We start from the raw sequence: 24873 nt of genomic DNA on the forward strand, positions 1-24873 counted from the left end.
TATATATGATCATTAATATACGCTCGAAAAATCTTATAATTTAATAAAATGTTTTTTTAAAGAAATTTTTGTAACACATACATTGTAAAAAATAAATTTTAAGATTGAATTTATGTCAGAAGTCAACTAAATATCGCCAACAAACTTGTTCTGATAATATATATTTACGCGTTCGTAATTGATTCCATTTATCTTAATAACTATCAATTTAACTTTAATCTATATGATTATATGTATCGGATATTTCTTTTAATAAAAACATTTAATACAGATTAAAAATGCTCAAGTGATTTTTTTTGTTATCTGTCGTAGAAATTTACCTCGTTTATAGATCTTTTTTTTTCGATAAACATTTCGCTTATAGATAATTACTATACCGTTCAAACAAAATTAGAAAGTTCATTTATATTTATTTCACTTCGATTTATTTACATATGACTCCAACAATAAGAACAATTATTTTTTGTCGTAGTTTAATAATGGGTATGAATATATTTTCCATTAATATTCTCCCTTAATTTTCATTTGAAAATACGAAGAACAAAGAAGTACTAGTTTAACAGATACTTTCCGATAGCATGCAGAAAAATGATATCAACAATCGTACCATTCACAAATCTCTGCCGGAGTAATCACTGGTAAACATGATCGTTAATACCCTGTATCATTTTTGTGCGTTCTTCCTTGCACAATATATGAGTCGCCCTTATGACCTGAGAAATGTTGATTAGGAGGTGAAGATACTATAAATGTAGAAGCATCCCGTTGTTGCGCGTAGAATTAGCGGAGAAAATATAGCCGGTCACACTGAAAGTCTGCTAAACGAAATCGACCATGTACAGGAACTTGGCAGTTTTGGCCATTCTGGCCTTCTGCCTTACCTCCGCTGAATATTATACTGTTCAAACGGCTGACAAAGACTTTCTATTAAAACAAAAAAAGATATACAATCTCTTGTATCACATTTCTCAACCGAGCATCGTCAATCCTGAATTGTATATCGAGGGTCAACAATATGATATTGAAGCAAACATCAATTCCTACACCAATCAAGTACGTAAACGATCTTCAGATCATATTTGAATTGTCATATATATATATATTCGAATCAAAATTATCATGATAGATGGATTGCAAAGTTTCAAATCTAACATAGATATAACATAAATATAGAACTAGATAATTGATAAAGAATTTATGATTTTACAATTATAAAGATTTAATTGAGCCTATATAATGAGTATAATTGTGAAATATTTTCAGGACGCTGTAAAAGAGTTCCTGTATCTATACAAGTATGGAATGCTACCACGAGGCGATGTCTTTTCCGTTTACTATCCTAAACATCTTAAGGAAGGGTTGGCCCTCTTCCATTTGTTCTATTATGCCAAGGATTTCGATGTCTTTTACAAAACAGCATTATGGGCTCGTATTTATATAAACGAAGGTCAATTCGTTTGTGCCCTTTACAATGCTGTTATCCGCCGTCCAGATACCCTTTACATTCAACTTCCACCTCTCTACGAGATGTATCCCTATGCCTTTTTCAATTCCGAAGTACTGAATAAAGCAAATCATGCGAAGCTCTACGGTAAGCTAGGTAAGGAAAACAAATCTTCGAAACTATGTTGCTTAAAATTTTGCAAAAGATTGATGGATCTCCATTTTAACTAAAATTTGATTTGTTAATAATAAAATATAGAAGATTAAAAAATAATTTTCAAGTCTTCAGTAAGCGATTGACCAAAAATGTTAAGAATTAGTTACATGTTATACAAATTCAGAAAGCTTAGATATTATTTTCTACATAATAATAAATCTAAAATTTAATTTTATGTGTATAAGTTTCTCGATAAAATTCATGATTTATCATCTGTAGATATTTCTATATTTCAGATAAGCAGAAATTAACTGGATATGATACTTACATTATCCCAGCGAACTATTCCGGCTGGTATATAACTTACGAGCATGATCAAGAAAACAAATTGAATTACTTCACTGAAGATATTGGCTTGAATTTGTATTACTTCTACTTCAGACAACAGTTCCCCTTTTGGCTGAAAAGCGAAGAATATCAATTGCCAAAATATCGTGGAGAAGAATATTTGTATGGACATAAACAACTTATGACACGTTACTACTTGGAACGTCTATCGAACAATCTTGGTAAGATTGAAGAATTCGACTGGCACAAAGAGTTCTATCCTGGATATTATCCAACCTTGACTTATCACAATGGGTTGCCGTACCCGCAACGTCCATACATGAGTACGTTCCCGTCTTACAAATACAAATATATTAAGGTATTTATATCATTCATATTAAGCACATTACGCTATTCCAATGTGAAACATATGACCTATTTTTCTATTATTTTTAGGACGTATACGAGATGGAATCACGTATTTCCAGTGCTATCGATTCCGGTCTTATCATCGATAGGAATTCCAAATTGATTAAACTTCATTCTTCAAACGATCTTAATATTCTCGGTAATTTAATCGAAGGTAATCAGGATTCATATAACTACGATTATTATGGAAGCTTAGACTACTATATTAGAAAAATTTTGGGATACAACGTTGATCCTGCAACACCATATCATGTTCTACCAAGCGCTCTTGAAAGTTTTGCCACATCCTTGAGAGATCCAGCTTTCTATCGGCTCTACAAGAAGATCTGTAATTATTATTACAGGTATTGTAATTTGTTAATGAATATATCAGATTCGTTATTCTCGTTGAAATAATGATTATAATTGATTTCGATAGATACAAGTTACGCCAAGAACCTTATACCAAAAATATGATTGTTTTCCCGAGTCTCAAGGTTGAATCCTTTGCTGTAGACAAATTGATCACTTATTTCGATCAATTCGATACATCCCTTAACAATGGTTTGATGGTCGAAAACCAACAAGAAGCTGAGAGCTATATAATCAAAGCGAGACAATATCGTCTCAATCATAAACCATTCAATTTCCACATAACTATTAATTCCGAAAAAAGTATCAAAGCATCTATTCGTATTTTCCTAGGACCTAAATACGACATACATCGTAGATTCCTTAATTTTGAAGATAACTTGAAATATTTTTATGAGATCGACAACTGGATAACCGATCGTTAGTATAACAATTTTTATATGACAAATGAATTTTTACTAAATATCTTTTACTAATGCGAAGATTATTTCAACAGTGAATGCCGGTATAAATAAGATCGATCGAAACAGCAAGGACTGTTTCTTCTTGTCTCCTGATCCAGAACCGAGCGAAATTTTCTATAAGAGGATCGAAAGGTCTTTAAATGATTCAGAAACCTTTAAATACAATGAAAGGCTTTATGGATTCCCGGAGAGACTGCTTTTGCCTAAAGGAAGAGTAGAAGGTTTTCCATTATATATGTTCATCTATGTCAGTCCAGTAACCAGCGAGCCTCTTTTATACACGTCTCGTATCTTCGGTAATTACAAATTTGATAATAAACCATTTGGATTCCCCTTGGATAAGCCAACCGTCGATTTCCATTATGATGGACCTAATATGTTACTAAAAGATGTCTTCATTTTCCACAAGGACGAAATTGAAAATTTTAACGACATAGTTATTTGATTTATCATTTACGTAATTCATTAAGAAAATGTTAATTTTTATTAATACATCTAATAACTTCATTTTTCATGCTAAATAAAATCTTATTTTATAAAACCGCAAAAGAAAAATACTTAATTTAAATTTATACACCTTATCGTTTAAAATATTTTAAAAATAATTTATCGTATTGATGTAGTAATCGTATAAGGGACCTCATAAAGTGATAGATACAAAAGGGAAGGATTTAATAATAAAAATTAGGGGCAATAAAATCAAAATAGCAACAGACACATTTAAGACTGCTTATTACCTTTGATTTTATAATGGTTTATGCCAATAATCAATACAAAGCCTGAAACTCCCGAAAAGGAAATACATTTCGGTACGCGGAGTTTAGAGTAGAGTCACTGTGGATCTCCATAAATACCAACTTTCACGCAGTGAGATATGGATCGGTACTATTTGCAATATATATTGGGTTGTTCGGAAAATTCGTGTCGATTTTTGTTAGGTGGCGTAAGGACAAAATCGGCACGAACTTTTTGGACAATCCAATAGAATTTTAAATTTAGATCATATGCATATATATATTATAGTAAAGTACTACCGAGCGAATGGCTGCATGTCTTTATGTGTTTCCAAAATATTTTCTTTTCATATCTAATTAGACATTAAAGTACTCATATTTTACATTCCTAATCATACTTTCGTATGGTATGTATAATTCAATGATTATTACTCTATTATTTTATTAAGTACTAATTATAAACATTTACAAAATGTAATAATTCAATTCGATCTAGCTTAAGGTAAAGAATTGTTGCTGAAGTTGAATAGGCTACGAGTATAAGATAGCGAACAGACAGGAAATTTTCAATCTAATGCTGAGAAAGTTAGCGACATCTAGGTGAGTTGCGCCAACTATTTGATATGTTTGGATGATCGCACTGAATATTGAAAAGTATATGAACAAATATATGAAGAAGAAACCGAAAAACTTTACTATTTTAATTTTTATTTATAAATATTATTCGTCATTATAAATATTTGGTTATTTATTCTTTTATTTTACATTATATCTATGGAATTATATATAGGGGAGTTACTAGGTAAAGTATTCGAAAATCTTTTCTCCGTGTGGGTAATTTCTTATAAACTTTACGGAACAGTTCGTAAATTTTTACTACTCAAACATAGTTACAAGAAAACGTCCAGTCTTTTAAAAATGGCGTCATCCATGATGGCTGCCGCCACTGTTCGAGCTGTCAAAGGAAGAAAAATTCTTTCTACGCGAGCAGCACTTACATTAGTTAGTATTTAAATAATTAGAAACTTATTTTAAGCTTTTAAATAAAATTTATGAAAATGGTTTCAAATTTATTCAATTGTACAAAAAATAGAAATAATCTAACCTATAACTTTATTACTTTGGTATTAACATGAAAAGAATAAAAACAAAAATATACTAATTTTGCAGCAATTGTTTTTTTAATGTGTATAATAATATATCTTTATTGTACAAAATTTACTTGTCATCTAATAATATAATATATATCAAGTTACAATAATGCCAATTTTAAGAAACAAAATTTGATGTATAGATTAGTTAAATCTATGTATTTTCTTTTTTTAGACACCTAATGCTGTTAAAAAGATTAAAGAAATTTTGGAAAATAAATCAGAATATGTAAGTATATATTTTGTATCTTTTGTATTTTATCAATTTTTATATAATATTGTATATTAGAATATACTATTGTAATAAAATATAAGCCTACAATCTTATATATATATATATTTTATATTTTTTTAAGTGGAACTTTATCCTAATTATTCGTAATTTTAACTAGTATACTCATTCTTTATCTCCTTAGTCTTTATCTATGCTTTAATATTTATAGATTGGTCTCAAAGTCGGTGTAAAACAACGAGGCTGCAATGGATTAAGTTATACATTAGATTATGTGAAAGAAAAAAGTCAGCTAGATGAAGAAGTTGTACAAGATGGAGTTCGTATAATAATAGATAAGAAGGCTCAATTATCGCTTCTCGGAACAGAAATGGATTATATTGAGAACAAATTAAGTTCTGAGTTTGTGTTTAACAATCCAAATATCAAAGGGACATGTGGGTGCGGAGAAAGTTTTTCTGTATAGTCGTTATTAGTGTTTTTCGATAGTCACATTTTAAATTGTATATTTTATTGTAATATGAAACACATGAAGTGATTGAATTAGATTCAATTATATTTATATTTTTGGAAATCAAAATTATTAGAGCAGACACATATGGTTACTTTAAAATTATAGAAGCGTGAGTTTATTTTATTGCTATATTTCACTCACTTAACATATCTGAAGGAAATTTTCAATTCGAATTGTGAGGTGATCTGCATTATTCTGTGTTCAAATAAATCTAATATCATTTATTTTTAAGTTTTTTCTTTAATTCAAAATGTAATGTCATTTTATGATATATAAAAGACTTCTATTTATGGTAGTACAAAAAATTTTAGGTTATATATCCTTATGTATATATGTAAAACTTTACTCATTTAAGAGGCATAAATAAATATAAAATAATGTAAATAAAGATGAAGACACCTGTCGAGAAATAATAAAATACTTAAATATATATAATAATGAATTATATAAAATCTTGAAGTATTCTAAATAAATCATATATTATATATACTCTATTTTTGTTATTAGAGTTGTATTTATTCTTAAATTATATTTTTTAATATATTTTTACATGCATTTATTTAAATATCATCTTTATAGTCTTATCATTTAGTTTCACAGTAAGTATTAATTTTAATTGTTCCATTTATTATTTATTGATTTATACGTATGGATATATTATACATGTTACTATAGTAACTCATATTAAATTCATTTGATCATCAGAAGATATACACCTAGTAGTACTTTGAAGTTTACTAGAATTGGTGGTCTTGTATTTTTATTTAGTTGATTTGTTAAATATTCTACAATGTCTGATGCACAAGTAGAAAATCTATCTCTTAAATATGATTCATCTGCACCTAATTCAACGCAGGATTCAAACAAACTATCCAAGTCATTTTGGTTAGGCAAAGCCTCTGTACAGATTCCAAATGTTTTAGATCCAGATGATGCATTGATGAAAAGATTTCAAAGTGCATTAAAAGAACATCTTCTTCGTCTAACTAATAAGCTTTCAGAAGAAATACTTGATCTTGTAAGAAAAATATTAATATATATATTTTATATTTTTCTGTAAAATTGCAAATGGCTTTGTAATTTTTTATGTTTATTTTTCAACTTGGTTGTTACTTCTTTCTTTTTCTTCTGATCTGATTTAGTTGCTAACTTGTCACAGTTCTTTTCAAAGAATAATTTCTGTCTTTAATTGAATAATAATAGCCTGATAAGAACAATAATATTTTAGGAAGCAGCCTTAAAGTCTACTAAAAAGAAACATGAAGAAGAAAGTCTACAGCTCTATTATGTACAACAAGAAATTTCACAACAGCAAAATACAATTGAAAAATATCAAAATACGTTGATGAAACTTACATCTTTACGAGAAGAAAAAGATCAAAAAATTAGTGACATAAAAGAATTACATAAAAAAGCACAGAAGAAGATGCTAGAGGAAAAAGAAAAAGAAGATAAACTTTCACATGACTTACAAAAAATGACAGCTTTACAAAATCAATTTGCTGATTGGGAAAAAGAAATAAAAAAATGTTTAATAATTTCTAAAAAAACATGTCAAAAAGATGCAATTCTTCAGCAGGAATTAATTAATGAGAAGCAGAGAAAAGACTGCATTTTATTTAAACTTCGAGAAGAAGTATGGAGATTGGAAGAAGAAATAACCAATTTAAATGAACAAATACAACTTAAACTTAAAGAAAAAGTAGCAACAAGTCAATTGGTTGCAGATGCAAATGCAGATTTAGAAGCTTTACATAGGGAACATACAAATTTATGTAATGCATGGAATACTGTTGTATTAAATATTAGTAAACGTGATAAAATATATGATCAATTAACAGAAGAGCGTGAGTAAGTTAATAAGATAATATAAATTCTCTGTTAATAAATTATAAGTAAATTTATTAATTTGGCATCTTTTTTATTTGTAAATTTTGTAGAAAAATGCATCATTCTTTTAATACATTGCAAACAGAAATAGAAAAACTAAAGAAAGAAACACTTAAAGAATCAGAAAATAATGAAAATTTAACATCATTGCAATCAAGAATAGAGGATGATATAGCAATTGTCTCAAGAACGGTTACAACTGGGAATGCAAGGATTAATAATCTTGAATTTGAATTGATAAAAATTACTAAATTTGGAGAACAAACATTAAACGAGTATAATTTTGCACATGCTGTACGTAACCCATATTTTCCGTATGAGATACCATTGTTTTCAATAATTCCTAAATATTTATTTAGGAATATCAAAATTATTTAAATAAAGAGGAACAAATTGACAAAGAACTAGCAAGATTAATGAATTGGAAAATAGAGCAAGAGAATCTTATTTTTGAAAAATTAAAAGAAAAAGTTACACATGATAAAGCAGCACGTTATCTAAACAAGCTCTTAATGAATACAAAGAAGATAATACAAGAACAAGAACTATTAGTGGTTCAAGTAGAAAATTCACATGGAAAGAATTTATTAGAGATAGCAAAATTAAACACTTCTATAGAAAATGAAAAAATAGAATATCAAGAACTTTTGCAAAGAAATAATGAAAAAGAAAAAGATATAAGCAAATTACAGAAGGAAATAAAAAAATTTGACGCTGTAATTGAAGGGAAACAAATGAAAATTATTACTTTAAACAAAATGATTGATCAGGTATGGATCTTTAATTCTTTCACTGTTGTCAATATATATAGATGCTTTGAAAATTTGCTCATAACATACGGCGTCTATGTTTGATCACTTAGACTATCAACATTTTTACAAAATGTGTCCGAATAACTAAAACTCTATTATATATGTATTATATATACAATTTTTCAATAATGAAAGAGTTAAAATAATGTTATAATAATACTACATAGAATTTTCTACTGCAGATTCTAGAAAGTAAAGATGGTGAAGAAATCAATCCACAAGACTTAAAAATACTCACTTTAGAAAAGAATATTCAAGAAACCGAACAAAATAATCAAAAAGCACAACAATTTTGGCTACGTCAGCAAAGATATATGGTTACATTGAGCCAGCAAAGAGATGAACAACTTCAGCAGCTTAATATTCTTAATAAGGAGGTTATGATAATGGAGCAGAAAAATATGAAGATACAATATCAGTTAGACAAATTTAAGAAGGAAGATGCAAATATGGATAAGACAATAAATTTGTTGCATCAGAAACTATTGCAATTAAATGCAAATCTTTCTGCTCAAAAGGAGCTTAGAGAAGAATTGGAAGATAAAAATTGTATCAAAAAAAATGAATATTTGACATCATTGGAGAATGCAGAGTTTGATCTTGTAAAATTACAAAGTGATTTACAAGTATTAATAAATGAGAAAGCAGTTTTAAACGAAGAATTAATTACAGCACAGAGAGAAAGTTTGTCTTGGGAGAAAAAAGTAATTCACATAGTATTATATACTATAGTGAAACTATACTTATTGATATCTCTTGATATCTTCTTCTTTTTTTTTTTTTTAGGTTCAGATTATGGAAGAAACAAGAAAAGAAATAAAAAGTGAACACAGTAGTGGTGGTGATATAGCATTAATGAAGAGTGAAATTCATAAAATGGAAATGCGTCTTTCACATTTGAAAAGAGCTCAAGAAAAGTTAATTAATGATATGGAATTTTGTGTAGGGAGGAGAGATGTTATTTTGAATAAAGTTATGAGCAAGTTAAAAAGGAATCCTAAGGAGCAACAAAATCAGAAAATAGTGTTCTCCAAACGTATTAAAGATCAGAAATTACAAATCAAACAAATTTTAAAGGTACTTGTTAAACTAAAATTATGTCTTAGTGATTAATTTCTATTTTTTCTTATTAATGCTTTTAGGATATAAAACAAACAGAATTTAACATATTACAATCGGAAGAAAAAATGAAACAAATGTTAAAAGAATTAGACGAAAAAAGACAAGCATTAAAGGAGATTGAAGATATTATTCCTGACATAAATCAAGAAATCATGAAAATGGACATGCTTAAAAGTTATGTAAGTTAAATCAGAGAGTTGCAAATTTATTGTCAGAGAAAAAATAATTTTTTATAAAATACACTATTTTGCTTAATGGCTTCCTACTAAGTAATGTTTTAGGACGAATAATCACTATAGTAACATTCTTTATCTCGCAATTTCTTATTTGAAAGTTGCCTAAATTGATGTTACAATATGGAAATATTTTCTTTTTGCTTTTGTTTTTTTTCATAAGACAATTTAATAACAGCATCAAATGACTAGGGCAAAAATGAAATTTTCATGCTTATATAATATTTTTATATTATAATTTAATATACTTATATAATTATTTTTAGAAATTGAAGTCATTAGTGTTTAAACAACGAAAAGTAAAATTGCTTCAAGATGTTAAATCCGGTCGTTACAAAATGCTTTTTAAAAATGAAGCGTTACTGAACGATGAGTTGCAAAACGAACGAATTCTTCATAGCTACTTGGTGCATGTGATGGAGCAAACAAAGCAAGATTTTCCACTTCTGAAAAATAGTATACATAAAATAATGTTGACATTACAGATATTATAAAATAAATCATATTAAATGAATGTAATAATCAAAATTTTACTACAGACTTTTGTTTATCCTCAGTAAAATTTTCAAATCAAATCCTTTAGGAAGATATTGTTGCCATCAATTTGTAGGATTTATCTTTATTTCACCGTTGTAAAGGTTGAAAAAAAAACCTATAAAAGGCTAAAAAGAGAGGTGATACATATGATAATAATAAACAATATACATCATACATTTTTCTAAAAAGTTGTATTTTTATTAATTAATAAACGTGTTCGTATGTGTGTGTCCGAGTCTTTCCGTGTAATAGTATTTTACAAGAGGCTTGCGAAACCGCATTAAAGATGTTCGGTCCCGGTTTTTAAGAAAAAATCGAGATAAATCAAATAACAAAATTAACTAAACGCCAAAGATCGTCGCCGATCTGTGCGCGCGTTCGCCGAAGAAAAACCGAGGACGTGTCCCGTCGAAGTTCCAATGTCATTTTATTTTTGGAAATTGCGGCGCGCGTCCCCACGTTTCCTTTATATTTACACACATTGCCTCGAGATCCAAGAACGCCCATTATCGATGACAGTAATAATAATAATAATAATCATAATAATAATAATAATAATAATAATTATTATTATTTATTTCAGAAGTCGAGGATGCAGTTCGAGCATTATTTATTCCAGAAGTCGAGAGGATGTCGACTCTACTGGACCATTTCGAACCTTTTCTTATTGCTGTCTTTTTAAACGCGGACGTACGAGTCAAAAAAGCGCGCGAAACAGACGATCGATCCGCGGGACGTTTAAATAGCTACCGATAAATAGAAAAAGTAGGATTCGTCGAAACAACAATTAAACGTAAGAAATAACATTTCAAATAGATAAATGTGATCAGAGAAAATTAAGGAAAGAAGAAATAAATTGAAAAAGGAAAAAAAAAGAAAAACTAAAAGAAAACGAAAATATATGTCGTGAGATACGTCATTTGGCGACATTAAGATTAAAAAAAAAAAAAAAAAAGAAAAAGAAAAAAAAGAAAAAAAAAATTAATGGCACGTCATCGCGCGGACGATTGCTCGTTGGATTCGCGCGGTGGACCCGTCGCCGCTTATTTTTTTTTTTGTCAATAGTAAATACATAACCATTTATATCACACAAACTTTTAACAATATACAAAATGGTACCCTATGTACAAGATTAAATTACACGACCCATCGGCGCGGCACTTTTTCCTCTCTATTTTTTTTTTTCGCACTCTCTCTCTCTCTCTCTCTCTCTCTCTCTCTTTTTTCACGAAACAATTTGTTGAGTGTCGTGTTGTTAGAAGTTGAGATCCAACGACCGATGACATACTAACGGAAAAAAAGTGCATTGCTTGGTCTCAAGATCGGTCGTTAGATTCACGCTTAGGACAATTATTTTATTTTGTTTGTTTTCTCTCCCTCTCTCTCTCTCTCTCTATCTATCTATCTATCTCCCTCGCTCCCTCTCTTTCATTCCTAAGATTGCCGCGTCGCTTTCTTCAAAAGTCCTACCTACGAGCCCTTAATATTTTTTGTTTTAAGTACGCAGAGCTCTTGAGACAAAAGTTCGCTAATAACGGAACGAGTAAACGTATAACGATCGAGGTGTTTTTTTTTTTTTTTGTATCCTTTCATTATGGTACAGTTTACATCAAAAACTTGTGTCTTTAGTTTCGATATCGAGCTTCGAATTGGCTCGTCGTCAGTGTCGCTTTAGCTTTACCCTTGGCTTGTTCTTCATGTAAAACAGAAGTGGAAGGGATAAAAGCCTGTCCAACATTCGAGAAACGACATTGGCTACGTGCGGCATTATAGATTATATCGCAACGTGTTATAAGATTATACATTTATGTTACATTTATTGCGGATGATCGTAACCCTGTCGCTTGAAAAAAGTTTGTTGATGTAGTGCATGTCTTGCTCTTGCGCCTCGTCGATCAATTCGACTTTCTAAAAAGTGCGCGATCACAAAATTGTCGATGTCTCTTCAATAGAAAATAAAAATGATGTTCGTTTCTTTTTTGTATCTCAGCGATCGAAGAAATGTACGAAAGTTCGCAAGTGTCAGATCGATGCTGATGTAAATTTCCAATTGCTTTATGCGTGACCCCATCTTTTCATTTCTCTCTTTCTCTCTCTCTCTCTCTCTCTCTCTCTTTTGCTCTCTTTCTCTCTCTCTCTCTCTCTCTCTCTCTCGCTATATCTATCTGTCTCTCTTTCTCTGACACACATCATACATGTAAGACCTGAACAAGGATTCATACGAGGGAATAAGGGGATCATACATTTACATCTTTCTACATTCACAGCCGTTATTCGAAGGCAGCAATTGGCTGTAAAAGAAAGCGTTCCTACTTATCGCCAATGTAACCACGCGTAGAAGATACGTACTTCGGTTTCTTAAGAAACTGTCGGCGGCTACATAACCACTATGAATGTAGTGTACCACTTATGCATTTCTCGTTCAATGAATTCAATTGATAATCTTCGTTGAATGCTTTTCACACGCGACACGAATGAGTTCCGTTCGATTATTATGAATAAAAGAAACAAAAATAGATAGATAGATAGAGAGAGAGAGAGAGAGAGAGAGAGAGAGAGAGAGAGAAGAAGGGGAGGGAGAGAGAGAAAGAGAGAGAGAGATAGAGAGAAAAAATGACGAGAGCGAGACAACGTAGAAACCATCGAGGAAGATTAAAATGACGGTTTCAATCGTTTAAGAGTCTTAACGTTGGTACGTCGTTTCACCTTGCAGCGAGAGACACCATTAACGATCACGGGAACAAGGAACGCTTAACGAGTTTACGGAACGTGCTGCTCGGCGAGACGAAAGGACTGATAATTTTGAAAGAAAAATAATTTTCTAAGAGTCGAGGTATCTGAAATGGGTCGCTCGTTTGAATCGTCCAAGTTTCTTTATTGACGTTCATCGTGCATCTTTCTTTGAGAATTCTCTCCTGTCTGTTCTGTGCGTTTCGATTTCTCGGAGGAACATAATTTGAAAGCTTAGATCGAAAAGGAAAAAGCATCCTTTTGCCTCGTACACGTACCAAACATCGATTGAAAGAGAATAAAGAAGATAAGAAAGCAGACGTGTTGAGCGAAAAGAAAAAAATCGACGGCGACTCGTCCTCCGGGCGTGCTCGAAAGTTTGGCGTTTCTAATTTTTTTTTTTTTTCGAGAGATCGAACGAAAAAGCAAGATGGCAACCGATACAATTTTGTTTTTGACGCACTCACGACGATCGAACGGTACATACATACGTATGGTTGATTCTCAGTCGTCGCACAACGCACATTCTCCCGATGCGATCACGAATCACGTCATCTTTTTTGATGAAATTTTCTTGCAACGAGAGAGGAGGACGTGATCTTCGAGAGAGAGACGCATGGCGGGCACGGGCCTGGCAGAGTACCAGATCAGAGGGGTCTATTCAGTCACAAGGATCCTGTGCCCACGGCGGCCAATCCTGATAGCTGCCGGACGATGGCTGTTGCATGTGCGTCGTTTGCTGAGCCGCCAAACCCGGATGCACGAGACTCATCTGATGATGTTCGTGATGATGGTGGTGATGATGATGGTGATAGTGCTGATGACCCGGCGGAGGCGGCGAATAGGGATCCCCTCCTACGGCAACGTCCGCAACGTCGACCTGCGTTGGTACGACAACGGGCGTCGCTTGTGGAGAGGGTTGAACCTTCTTCGGGCGACCGACCGGGTTGCCGCCTCATTCGCGGCTCCTTCGAGGCCGACCGACCTTACCTTTCCTCACCGGTGCACCCCCATTGCCTGCTGCTGCTGCTGCCGCAGTTGCTGCGGCGACGCTCGATGATTTCAGTATCTTGTGCCAGTCCGTTTCACAAACCGGTGAACCTGATAGAAGATAATACCTGAAAATCAACATCGACGTTACTTTTACGAAAAAATAATGGATTCTTCTATTGAAAAATTTTTGATATTTAAATTCAAACGTTTGAGAGTATTTAGATCAATTGTAGAATTAATCTAATCAAAAACTGAATTATTTTAGATATTAAAAGCATTTGAAAAACCACGAGTGATTCATTTTTAATTTGAAGATCATTTGGACAAAGACATATAAATGATATGACTATTTCATATGATCATATATACTTTTTATCATATGACAGAATTCACGATAGATGAGTACTGTATACGAGAAAATAGGCAGTGTCTCCCTATGGATCCAGAATCCGGGATTATGATTACAGCGTATTGATGTTGTTCGGATATTCAAAGGATTAGTTCTATGCAAGCTCGAATAGCCGAATAGTTTGATTATTGGAATGTACGATCGCATTTAGCTTTTTTTTTTTCTACCTAATGGACAGGATAATTTGTAGTATTTCCTATTTTTAAATTATAAAGCAACAACAATAGCTTCCAATCTCACCTGTCGCCCGAAACAAGCTGACCACCGCATTTGCTGCAGGTGAAACACTTTAGGTGAAACACCGATCCACCCGTCCTCATAACCATTTCATTGGCAGGTATCGGATTACCACAACCTGCACAAGCACCGCTACTGCCAAATATTCTGAAACAATTAAGAAACGATATTGTAAATTGTTAATATCATTATGATCTACAAACTATTTTCCTTGTAATTGGATAAAGTATTACAATTGTCAATTGTGACGTTTTAAAACACGTTAAACTAGTTCAATTTTATTATTTTCAAGTATGTAAAAGGAAAGTTCAATTTTGTTACGTTTAAATATGTTAAATTGATCTTATCACATCCGAATTGATAATAATTGAAAATATATTTTTTCAAGGATTATTAGATTTAACAAATATATTCTCAGAATAATGTTCATGGACAGATGAATAGATCCCAAAAATTGTTGTGTATCGTCATATACATTTGGTTCTATCGTCGACAAATCCTCCTGGATGGTAGAATCGAACGAGGAAACGGGCGACCAATTAGAGCAAACCAGGGAGCCCCGGGGATGACGTTCTTCGAGCCGTCTCAGCGCAAGTCGACGATAAATATGACGCGTTTCCAATTAAATCTTGCGCCAGTCTCGCCGCGTACAAACACTTTCTAACTAAATGAGGTTAGGCTAGCGACGAATGTATTGCTCATGCAGAATTCCCTATGTATACATATGTACATAGGGTATGTACATGTTCTTTCTTTCATTCTCTTTTCTATCACTCCCTTCACTGTCTCGCTCTTAAACGTGTCGTAGGCCGTCCCTTTCTACTGTTCTTGTTTCGTTCTCTTTTTCGCTCCCATCCACATTTCTCTCTCTCTCTCTCTCTCTCTCTCTCTGTCTCTCTCTCTCTCTCTATCTTTTCTTTGGCAGTCCTCTCGTCCTATCTCCCGCCGGGGCAAACGAGCACATCGATATAATAAGGTGTTGTAAATGCGCCTTTTAATTGGCAGTCTGGCCAGATAACTCGGGACTGGAGAGCACAGCGCGTTTCTATCGGCGTGCAGCACGGTTCTCGTACGAAGTAACGGTCCTGAGTAGATAACGACTCCGTTCTCTTCTTATCCTCCTACCAACAAGTACCCAGCCATTTTCTCTCTTTCTCTTTATCTTCGCTTTCTATATATTTCCTACGTTTATACGCTAATGCTAGAACAGTTAGCGCTAAAACGGAAAATCAATTTTCACATTTCATTTTAGTTGGATAAAATTTAATAGATTTATTTTAAATAATTGCGATCGTTAAATCCTCGCTGATCCTTCAATGGATCGTTTGAAAGATTATTTTAGAAACTTTTTAGAATTTTTAATGAAAAGAAAAGGCAACTTTCCGATGTGTCTACGAAGAGATAATTGTTGCTTTCGAGTATTTGCTAATCCAGTCTGTTCGTCATTATATCGTAAATTGCGAGACTGGATAAAGGGGGCAGACGAAACCTTTTCGTTTGAATCGTCGTGTTTCGTATTACGGGAGTCGAGGGGAAGAAGGAAGAGAGAGAGAGAGAGAGAGAGAGAGAGAGAGAGAGAGATAATTCTTTTCCTTTAATATTGAGTTCTAATAGAACATATGACAATAAAAAACAATAGATCTTAGTAAAACAGTCATCCTTCACTATGATCTTCACTATAATCATCAACATCAATAATCTTTATGCTTTAGTCATTTATTTACCGCCATTCTTAATTTAAATGGTAGAGTTGGGTTGTCAATTGGTACTGTGTGTTTGCATAAATCTATAATGTTCGTCTGTTTACGGGATGAATATGTTAGGATTTTGTATGCAGGAAGTGAATGTATAATTAGTATAAGATGTATGTGACGTATGTGTCAGTACATAAAATACTCGTGAACGTTCTCTAATGTTCTTTATTAGAGTAAATTGTTAGGTGAATATTATTAAAGTCAATCAGATACATGTATGTATCTCTTAGCTACGTCTCTTTCTGCATAATTATTCAATCATAATAATAAAGCCAATTAATATTAATATTACTATACGGTATGCGCGTTTCTCTTTAATTAATTAATGAGAGAACAGACTGAAGGATCTCATGGGGGTTTTGAGAACAATGGTTAAGTACAAAGTTATTTACGAATATACTTTATTTCATTTTATAATGAGATTTGTTAATGCAGACGATATTAATTTCTACATAATTAAAATTAAAATTCTGTATATTATTCTATCTGCTTATTATTGTGAGAAAAAGGCTCAAATATCTTTTTTGACATTTAGGACACAATTCCCTGAATTATTATACTATGATACTATGATTTTTCAGGCTGTCATGTCGAAGCAAAAGGTTGTGATCGTTAAATCGTATTTTTATTATGTAATAATGTTAAAATGTTAGCAAAATTGGCACGCGAATATTTCTTCATTGTAAAATATTGTTTAAAAAGTTTCACATGATGTTGGTAATTCGGTTCATTAAGTTTAATTTATTTGAAAATAAATATAAGAATTCATGATAAATGTACTAGCGCAACACTTAAAACAAACGATGCAATTATTAATAATTTCTAATAGCGAAAGTCTATTGGAAGGTACATCAAAATGTTGTTAAAATGCAATGTATCGAGTGTTAGTAAAAAATAAGGGATAAGAGCAAAGGAAAATGAGAGTAAAAGATTCGAGCAATTTCCGAAACATTCCCGCTAATTACTCAGCGGTTCTGTTACACGGCCGGTAGTCTTAAACGCACGTTCGGCCTTCCATGGGTGACACACAGCTTTCCATACGAACGCATCAATACGCACACTCGCGTCCAAGTTAATGGCAGTCAATGTTTGCGGTGCGGTTGTCGAGCGCATAGCGAAGCCTCGTAAAGCCCGATGTTTATGCAGCAATTAGCTATGTAACGATACGCGGATATGTCGAATCAAGATTCGAAGGGAGCGCACGCGTTTTCGAATCCAATCGTGCTCTTGAACATCTACTTTTCATTTGGATAAAGAAACACATTTTAATTTTCTATGTTAACAATAACCATTATTCCAAATATTCCTAATCGTTATAAAGACGTTATATAGGTGTGGCTATTGGAATGCCTTAACGAATCTTTGTTTTTCAAGGAGGTATCTATTATATTGCAATCATTAGTAGGTTTTTATCGTTCTAAGATCTAATGAAGTTCATCTGAAATCATACCTTTTCCTTTCTTCCTTTTTTTTTCTTTTTTTTTTTTCTTTCTTTTTCTTTCTTTCTTTTTTTCTTTTTGTTTTTTTTTTTTTTTGATAAACCTTTCCTAGGGGTATTCATTTTTAATCATGACATCAATTGAAAACTCAGACAAACTAATTAGTTATAATAATTGTCCTCTTTTAAGGAATAATTAAATCGCAGTATCATTTTTTTTCTATCTTTTTATTAATTTTTTCGATCGGTCTATATACCTCATGTACCTAACTATAGCTTTAGTACCGTCAATAAAACTCCACAAAAATTACGGTGAAAAAGTTTAAACGAGAGTCTTTATCACCCACACACATACACTCTCGACGCGCTACTTCCAACCCAACCCTGGAGCGTATCCATTAACCCCATAATTTATTATCGCCTAAGTGAATACGTGCACGAAACTCGTATCCCTCCGAGCCTGAAATCTCAAATACGCAATTAGCGTTAACTCAAGGGGCTCACTCGATGATTTTTCTCTCCCTCGACGATCGTAACTCCGTCGAACGTTCGTATCGCCATATTCGATCGCGAGATTATCGTCCGTCCTCCTTGGCGGACAGAGGCGAGAGTATACTGCGAAGAAAAAAGGAAAAAAGGAAAGGTAGACAAAAGAGAAAGAAAAGAGAAAAGGAAACGACAGAAGAAGGAGCTCAACATCTCATTGTCGTTTTAATCTCAGTGCTAGCCATCATCGGGTGTAACAGGTTGGCATGGACATACTTTTGAAACGACCCGTAGCCGGCTGGTTCCCTCCAAGTTTCTACATTCATATCCACGCATGGACTACTACTCTACTCTACCTACCTCTCGAGAGTGAACGCGCGCGAAAGGTTGCCAGGACGGATCGGATTGGATTCGAGGTTTCTCGTTATTAATTTAATTACCGCCTGACAGTTCTATAATTAAATTGCTAATTTATCTGTCGGGGATCTGCACTGACTGGATCTCTCTCTCTCTCTCTCTCTCTCTCTCTCACTCTTTCTCCTTCTCTCTCTCTCTCTCTTTCTCTCCTTTACTCTCACTCCACTGGCTGGCAGCTCGATGATTGCTCGCAAAATGACGTTTCAATTCTTTCTCCGATTCTTTTGTTTTATTTATTTATTTTTCTTTTTTTTTAACCTTCTTTCTCTACATTTTCTCTTTTTTTATTGTTATTATTATTTGTTTTTATCAGTTCATCGTTTTTTCTTTTTTATCTCTCACTTAAATGTTAAAATGAGTGTCATCAAAATCAATCGATCCATCGTATTTTGAAGATACTTCGAGAGCAGTTAGCTTCTCTCTACTTTTACGGCTGCTCGATGTATCTTTAATGATTCGACTTGTTCGCAGTTAATTATCGAGCTCTCTTGGTACGCCGTAGATGGAGTAGAATGTCAAGCAAAAACGATAAAGGCGCGTATTCACGGAGCACGATACGCTTCGTTTCCGAGCTACGATGATGTTGAGAAAGGGATAGATAGAGAGAGAGAGAGAGAGGGAGAGAGGGAAGGAGAGAGAAAGAGAGAGAGTGAAGAAGAGGATTTTAAGCGAGTGGGAGGAGGAGAGGAGGGGATAAAAGAGAATATTACGGCAGGTTAACGTTCCTCTCCAAGCGAATATGGTTCATGCCATTTTTCACAGTTTATCTTTCTTCAACTATCTTGCTCTTTATCTTTTACTTCTTTTCTCTAATTAAGTAATCATGAATTGAAATCGATAAGGTGATTCGGTCAAGGACTTTGGTTGATAACAATAGCGCAATTAAAATTTATTATTGATTCATATATAAAAATGTCCAACAACCTTTTACTAATACACCATTCGCATAGATGTAATAATACTAAAAATTCAATTAAAGATTGCATTTGAACTATCAAATCTAAATATTCGATATAACTTTTTCTTTTTTCTTCTAAGATGTATTGCTTCGCACCTTTTTCCAGACTATATGTAGGTCAGTATTCGCTCATTCAATTTAGTGGACGTAGAAGTATACTCTATCACTTTGAGTTCTAATAATAAATGAAATGGTGAGTTCTTGTCGTCGTAATGGATATATACTAAATTTTACTTTTCAAGACAAAAGAAGAAACTCGCTTTTTATGAAGATCGAAAATAAACAAAATTATTCTTTAATTTTTCTATGAATTATCCATTAAAATCTTTCAATTTAATCCTATTTGTATAAATCATTATTAACATCTTTGCAAATTATACAGCAGGTATTCTTGTAAATTGTCATTTTAATCGTTCGAAATTATTATCTAAAATACAAGCGTGTTTTAAGCCATTTATATGCGAGACATTTCATATGACGACAAATTATCAGGTAACAAACGAGAGGAGAGAAAATGTTTACTTTGCACGGACATTCCGTGAACGAATAAAATCATGTCGATCGAGTAAATCGAGAGTAGCGAATTATTAAATTCTACAATAGGAAAATGAGTCTCGTGTCCAATGACGAGCAGAGTAGCTGTCGGTTACGAGGGGTTGCAAGGGGGTTGAGGCTGGAAAGTGGACGTGAAGCGGGAGAGTCAGAACATAATTCCAATTAGTTCGGACGGACTGTCTGCAATATCTATTCCACATTGTGTATATACCGGGTGAGTACCTAACTGAACCACTATTTTCCAAATCAATCGTTAATCTACTAACGTGTTTTATCTTCTTCTTTTAATGATCTTTGAAATCTATCAAACAACGTTGATTAAAATTAATAACAAATTATAGAAAGACTTGAAGATAATTTGTGTAATATATCTCGATCAATTAAAACATTAATTCTTAACTATGTTTAACGAAGTCGTTTATGTCTGTAAGATTCGAATAGAGAGAGTTGAAATTGATACGATATCTACATAATATGCCGTTGCAATACCGAATAGTCACGAATTACGAAGGTTCCAATTCCGTCCAAAGTTAAATTAGTATAATCAAGGAGTAAGTAGGGGTGAGTTGGTGAAATGGTGGAATCGTCAAGGTCGAACGTTGGAACAATGATAAGGTTGACAAGCTTGGAGAGTTTAACGTTTTGTTAATTAAAAAAAAGAACGTACGGCTGTTCGAACAATGGCACGTAGTCGCACGAAGTACTAACGAATCTGTTTAGACAGAGCTCGGATCGAAGGCGAGAGGTTTGTAGAAAGCCGTGGGGGTTAGAGTGGGAGGTGGAAAGAGGGTAGGGGGGAGAGAGAGAGAGAGAGAGAGAGAGAGAGAGAAAGAGAGAGGGAGACGCTCGTGTAGAAGGGTAGACGAGCTAGCGAGCGAAGCAGGGAAGCACCAGCCACGGTCGATCCAGGAATCTTGGATAAACGGACAAACGAACCAAATAATTACGCTAATTAAAGTCGCCCAATTTGCGCTTTAGACAATTAAAGTGGCGAGGGTAAGGTGGTCTAACTCATTAGTAGGTACGCGCGCGAACTACCGCGTGTGTGTTACTCGTACATGCACACCATGTAGAGAATGCGTCTGTAAATGCGTTCATTTCGACGCGTTCGCGCGTCCCTATGCTTCTCTCTCTCTCTCTCTCTCTCTCTCTCTCTCTTTCTCTTTCTCTTTCTCTTTTCCTCTTCCTCTCTTGTTAGCATCATCCCCCATCTCCTGAAAACGGGAGGAAAAAGGAGGAGGAGGAGGAGGAGGAGGAGGAGGAGGAGGAGGAGAGAGAGAGAAATTATAACTTTGTACCAGTCGTATTACTATCCGAGCCACTGAAAATTGAATAGCGTGGACTCGACTCGACGTTTCTTGTTTTTATAATGCACAAAGCTTTCTCGTCTCTTAGCCAATAATCAGTTTACGCGGCGTTTAACGAAGATACATTAAAAAACGTTAAGGAATCACGAATGAGAGAGAAAGGTATCAAAAGAATACGATAATTATTGAAAACGAGTGAAAATTATTACGGTGATTGGTGATGGTGAGAAGAAGCAACACCTGGCCACTTGTTTTACATCAAAGGGATTTTTTTTACTATGATTAAGTTGTAGAAAGACATAAGTAATTTTATTGATCTGTCTTAAATTCGATCTGCTCTCTCTCTCTCTCTCTCTCTCTCTCTCTCTCTCTCTCTCTCTTTATCTATATATATACATATTTCCAATCTTAAAAAAATTATATCTAGAACTATCTAATACTTAAGTATTTGAGGAATCAATATGTTGGTAAAATTAGGTAATATAATTAATCTGTATAGTCATATATAGTCGCGGATAGATGGCACCACATTGTACCATAAAAAATTATTTCCTTCGACAATAACACTTGGTACAGGAAATCGTATGCAAAAATATTCCTGTAATCTTTCCGCAAGTTGTTTTCTCCATGGAGTTCCTGATTTACATTGGTGTGTTCTTTTCCGTTCTACTACAGTGGAAGGCAATGTAACTACGGACAACTCGTGTAAATTTTGTCGTACAAATCGCTTTACGATTCCGTTTAATAAAACAAGCATTATACAACATTTTTAATTCTAAATAATATTGTTGCGAATATTCAAAAATGAGAGAATAATTTTCTTGCCATTGTATTACATTTTTCTCCCAAAAGCTTTTTTTTATTTTTTTTTATTTTTTTTTTATTTTTTTTTTCGATTAATTTTTGTTCTTATATAAGTTTCGTCCGTTGCGTGAGCGTATATATTTCGGTATTTACACGAAGTATCGCGCAATTGTCTTTAAGCCAGTTGAGTTTAATTTTACGGATAATAACGATTAATTCGTACGGCGAGGCTTCCAGTTTTAATTAAAAAGCGACACAGCGATCGTTCGTAGCCATGGCGTAACGTATGACGACGACACGTTTCTTCGTTACCTCTCTCTCTCTCTCTCTCTCTCCTTCTCTCTCTTTTCCCACCCTTCTTTCACGAAACGGAATAGTCGACTGGCAAATTAAATTGAAATTGACTAGGTCCAGTAATGAGGTGGCCCGCAGCAGCCAGTATGCTGAGGTATTAGGTAGTGTGCGTTCTAGAAAATGAGTTCCGACTTAACAACAAATTGCTTCGGTGAGCTTTTTTCACTACCTCCCCAATCTCCCCTGCGAACGAACAAGCGAGTGCGTCCCTTCTCGTACCCATTCATCTTCGACCTTTTTTCTTCCGTCTCCTCTCGTCCCGTTGTGGAGCTGCGACGGGTTCTAATAAAGCTAATCGATATAAAAAGCCGCATTTCCAATACCCATTTAATTCAGTCAATCAAAATTCCTATTAACTTGTGAGCGCAATTTGGCCGGATATATCGAACAACGCGCGCACATATTAGAAGTCAGCTGAGATATTGGGCCGGGCCCTTTCTAGCGATGGTTACGAACTAATCGCGAGTACAAACAAATTTTTTTACGAATATCGCAATCGTCGAATCGATCGATCGCGTCGATCGGATTAATTATTATCGACCTCGAAACGAAGTCGACTTGAAACTCGAACGTACCGAGAAATCGATTTTAACCGTATCCCGTTGTCTCTCTTTCTCTTTCGCTCTCTCTCTCTCTCTCTCTCTCTCTCTCTCTCTCTCTCTCTGTCTCTTTCTTTCTCACGAGACAACTTGCCCGTTCGGAGACCCACTTAATTCGAGTTCGAGTCGCTCAAGAAGAAAACAAGTAAAATGATCGTAGATTTCGACGCTTCTCGTTCTACGTTACTCCGTTCGAGGCCATCAGCTTCGGGCATCTTCGATTGGCCCAATCTTCGACTCATTTTAATGTAATTAACGTTTTGATTGCATGCTTTGTTTCCTCGTCTAACCTCATCCCGCAGGCCCGTCACCTTGCCCCTTTCTCTCTTCTCCACGTCAAGCCCACCCCTGAACCTACACCGAGGGAACCCTGCAGTAGGAGCATCGATCAGTCACGACTGCCACTACGAGTTCACGTGCGCGCGCGGGCGCGCACTCGTCCCTTCGTACATGCACTTTCACGAGCTTAGAACGAATACCATTACTTTCTCTCCTTCGCACTCGAAAATTCTTCTACGTCCTGTTTCTCTCTTGCTCCAACGAGAAACGTTTATCCACCGTCTTAAGGTAGTGTTTACTCGAGCACGAGTAGGTGAGGGTTTATATAGATAGTTTCTGTGTGAGAAGAAGAGAGGGAGACAGTTCAGGCAAAGAGCCAGTCGTTCTCACTCTCTGTCTTTCTCTGTCTGTCTATCTTTCTCTCTCTCTCTCTCTCCCTCTCTCTCTCTCTTTCTCTTTCTCTTTTTCTCTCTACCAGGAAAGAAACGGCTAATTTAAATGAACTAATTAAGTCGAATTCAGGTCTCTCTCTTTCTCTCCTTCTCTTTCTCTCTCTTTCTCTTTCCATCTCGTTGGTGCAAGTGAACGAGAAAGACTGTGAGAGAGAGAAAGACAGAAAGGTTTTACGAAATCAGGCAATTATTGTCAGTATAGTCTGGGACATCTGCCATGCCAGGCGGTGGTCTCGCTGGGTTCGATTATACGCGGGAAGAGAAAAAAGAAGGATTCGAACGAGAGTGGCTGGACCGACAGCGGCTTTTCGATCCTTCGATGGCGTGTGTGTAAAAGTAAGAGACGGAGAAAGAGAGTAGGAGCATGTGTGCTCGGATCAAACGATGCCCTTTATGTTCCTCCGTTACGGAAAGTGTAGTCTTCTTATTTTGTTTTTCTTTTCTATCCCCCTTGGGAATATAAATTGATCTTAGAATTTTCTTAAGAAATAATGTGTATGTATAAGGCCATTCACAATGTTCACATTGTTTGATCATAAAAATTTGATGATATTTAAATTGAAACAATCTATATCTGAATCAGCAAAATAATTATACAATAAAACGTTTGTTTCTTACAAAAATGACTGATATACTGACAGCAAATTTAATTTTTAAATGTCAGTGTTTAATTGATTTGCTCGAATCTTTTCAGTATTAACAAAA

General features: G+C 34.0%; 4 protein-coding genes across 10 annotated transcripts in view; 3 read left to right on the forward strand and 1 right to left on the reverse strand.

Annotated features, from left to right (window-relative positions):
- The first annotated feature begins 778 nt into the window (after window positions 1–778).
- On the forward strand, window positions 779–3720 carry LOC124427953 (arylphorin subunit beta-like). Its single transcript, XM_046971433.1, has 6 exons — window positions 779–1053; window positions 1264–1600; window positions 1897–2306; window positions 2384–2700; window positions 2775–3127; window positions 3204–3720. The coding sequence occupies exons 1-6, from the start codon at window positions 835–837 to the stop codon at window positions 3614–3616; spliced, it is 2049 nt and encodes a 682-aa protein (XP_046827389.1). The 5' UTR covers window positions 779–834; the 3' UTR covers window positions 3617–3720.
- Window positions 3721–4750: 1030 nt separating this feature from the next.
- On the forward strand, window positions 4751–6026 carry LOC124427954 (iron-sulfur cluster assembly 1 homolog, mitochondrial). Its single transcript, XM_046971434.1, has 3 exons — window positions 4751–4907; window positions 5232–5285; window positions 5500–6026. The coding sequence occupies exons 1-3, from the start codon at window positions 4824–4826 to the stop codon at window positions 5752–5754; spliced, it is 393 nt and encodes a 130-aa protein (XP_046827390.1). The 5' UTR covers window positions 4751–4823; the 3' UTR covers window positions 5755–6026.
- A 341-nt stretch (window positions 6027–6367) lies between these two features.
- LOC124428168 (coiled-coil domain-containing protein 40) lies at window positions 6368–11278 on the forward strand. Of its 2 annotated transcripts, XM_046971921.1 has the most exons (9): window positions 6383–6401; window positions 6726–6820; window positions 7031–7653; window positions 7743–7986; window positions 8052–8462; window positions 8687–9208; window positions 9291–9581; window positions 9647–9805; window positions 10126–11278. In XM_046971921.1, exons 2-9 carry the CDS (start codon window positions 6743–6745, stop codon window positions 10351–10353), a joined length of 2556 nt encoding a protein of 851 aa, XP_046827877.1. In that variant the 5' UTR covers window positions 6383–6401; window positions 6726–6742; the 3' UTR covers window positions 10354–11278. The 2 variants fall into 2 exon arrangements, with proteins under 2 accessions (XP_046827876.1, XP_046827877.1); XM_046971920.1 differs by having other exon boundaries at window positions 6368–6820.
- The window catches only part of LOC124428169 (thyroid receptor-interacting protein 6), a 227225-nt gene continuing 212924 nt past the window's right edge, over window positions 10573–24873 (reverse strand). For all 6 annotated transcript variants that reach the window (XM_046971925.1, XM_046971924.1, XM_046971926.1 and 3 more), the window contains 2 exons: window positions 14769–14912; window positions 10573–14244 (listed from right to left, as the gene is read on the reverse strand). In XM_046971925.1, coding sequence (XP_046827881.1) covers window positions 14082–14244; window positions 14769–14912 — 307 coding nt within the window. In that variant the 3' untranslated portion in view covers window positions 10573–14081. The remainder of the gene's footprint in view (window positions 14245–14768; window positions 14913–24873) is intronic.

This window comes from Vespa crabro, chromosome 11 (assembly GCF_910589235.1).
Source record: "Vespa crabro chromosome 11, iyVesCrab1.2, whole genome shotgun sequence".
Classification (NCBI taxonomy): Eukaryota; Metazoa; Arthropoda; class Insecta; order Hymenoptera; family Vespidae; genus Vespa; species Vespa crabro.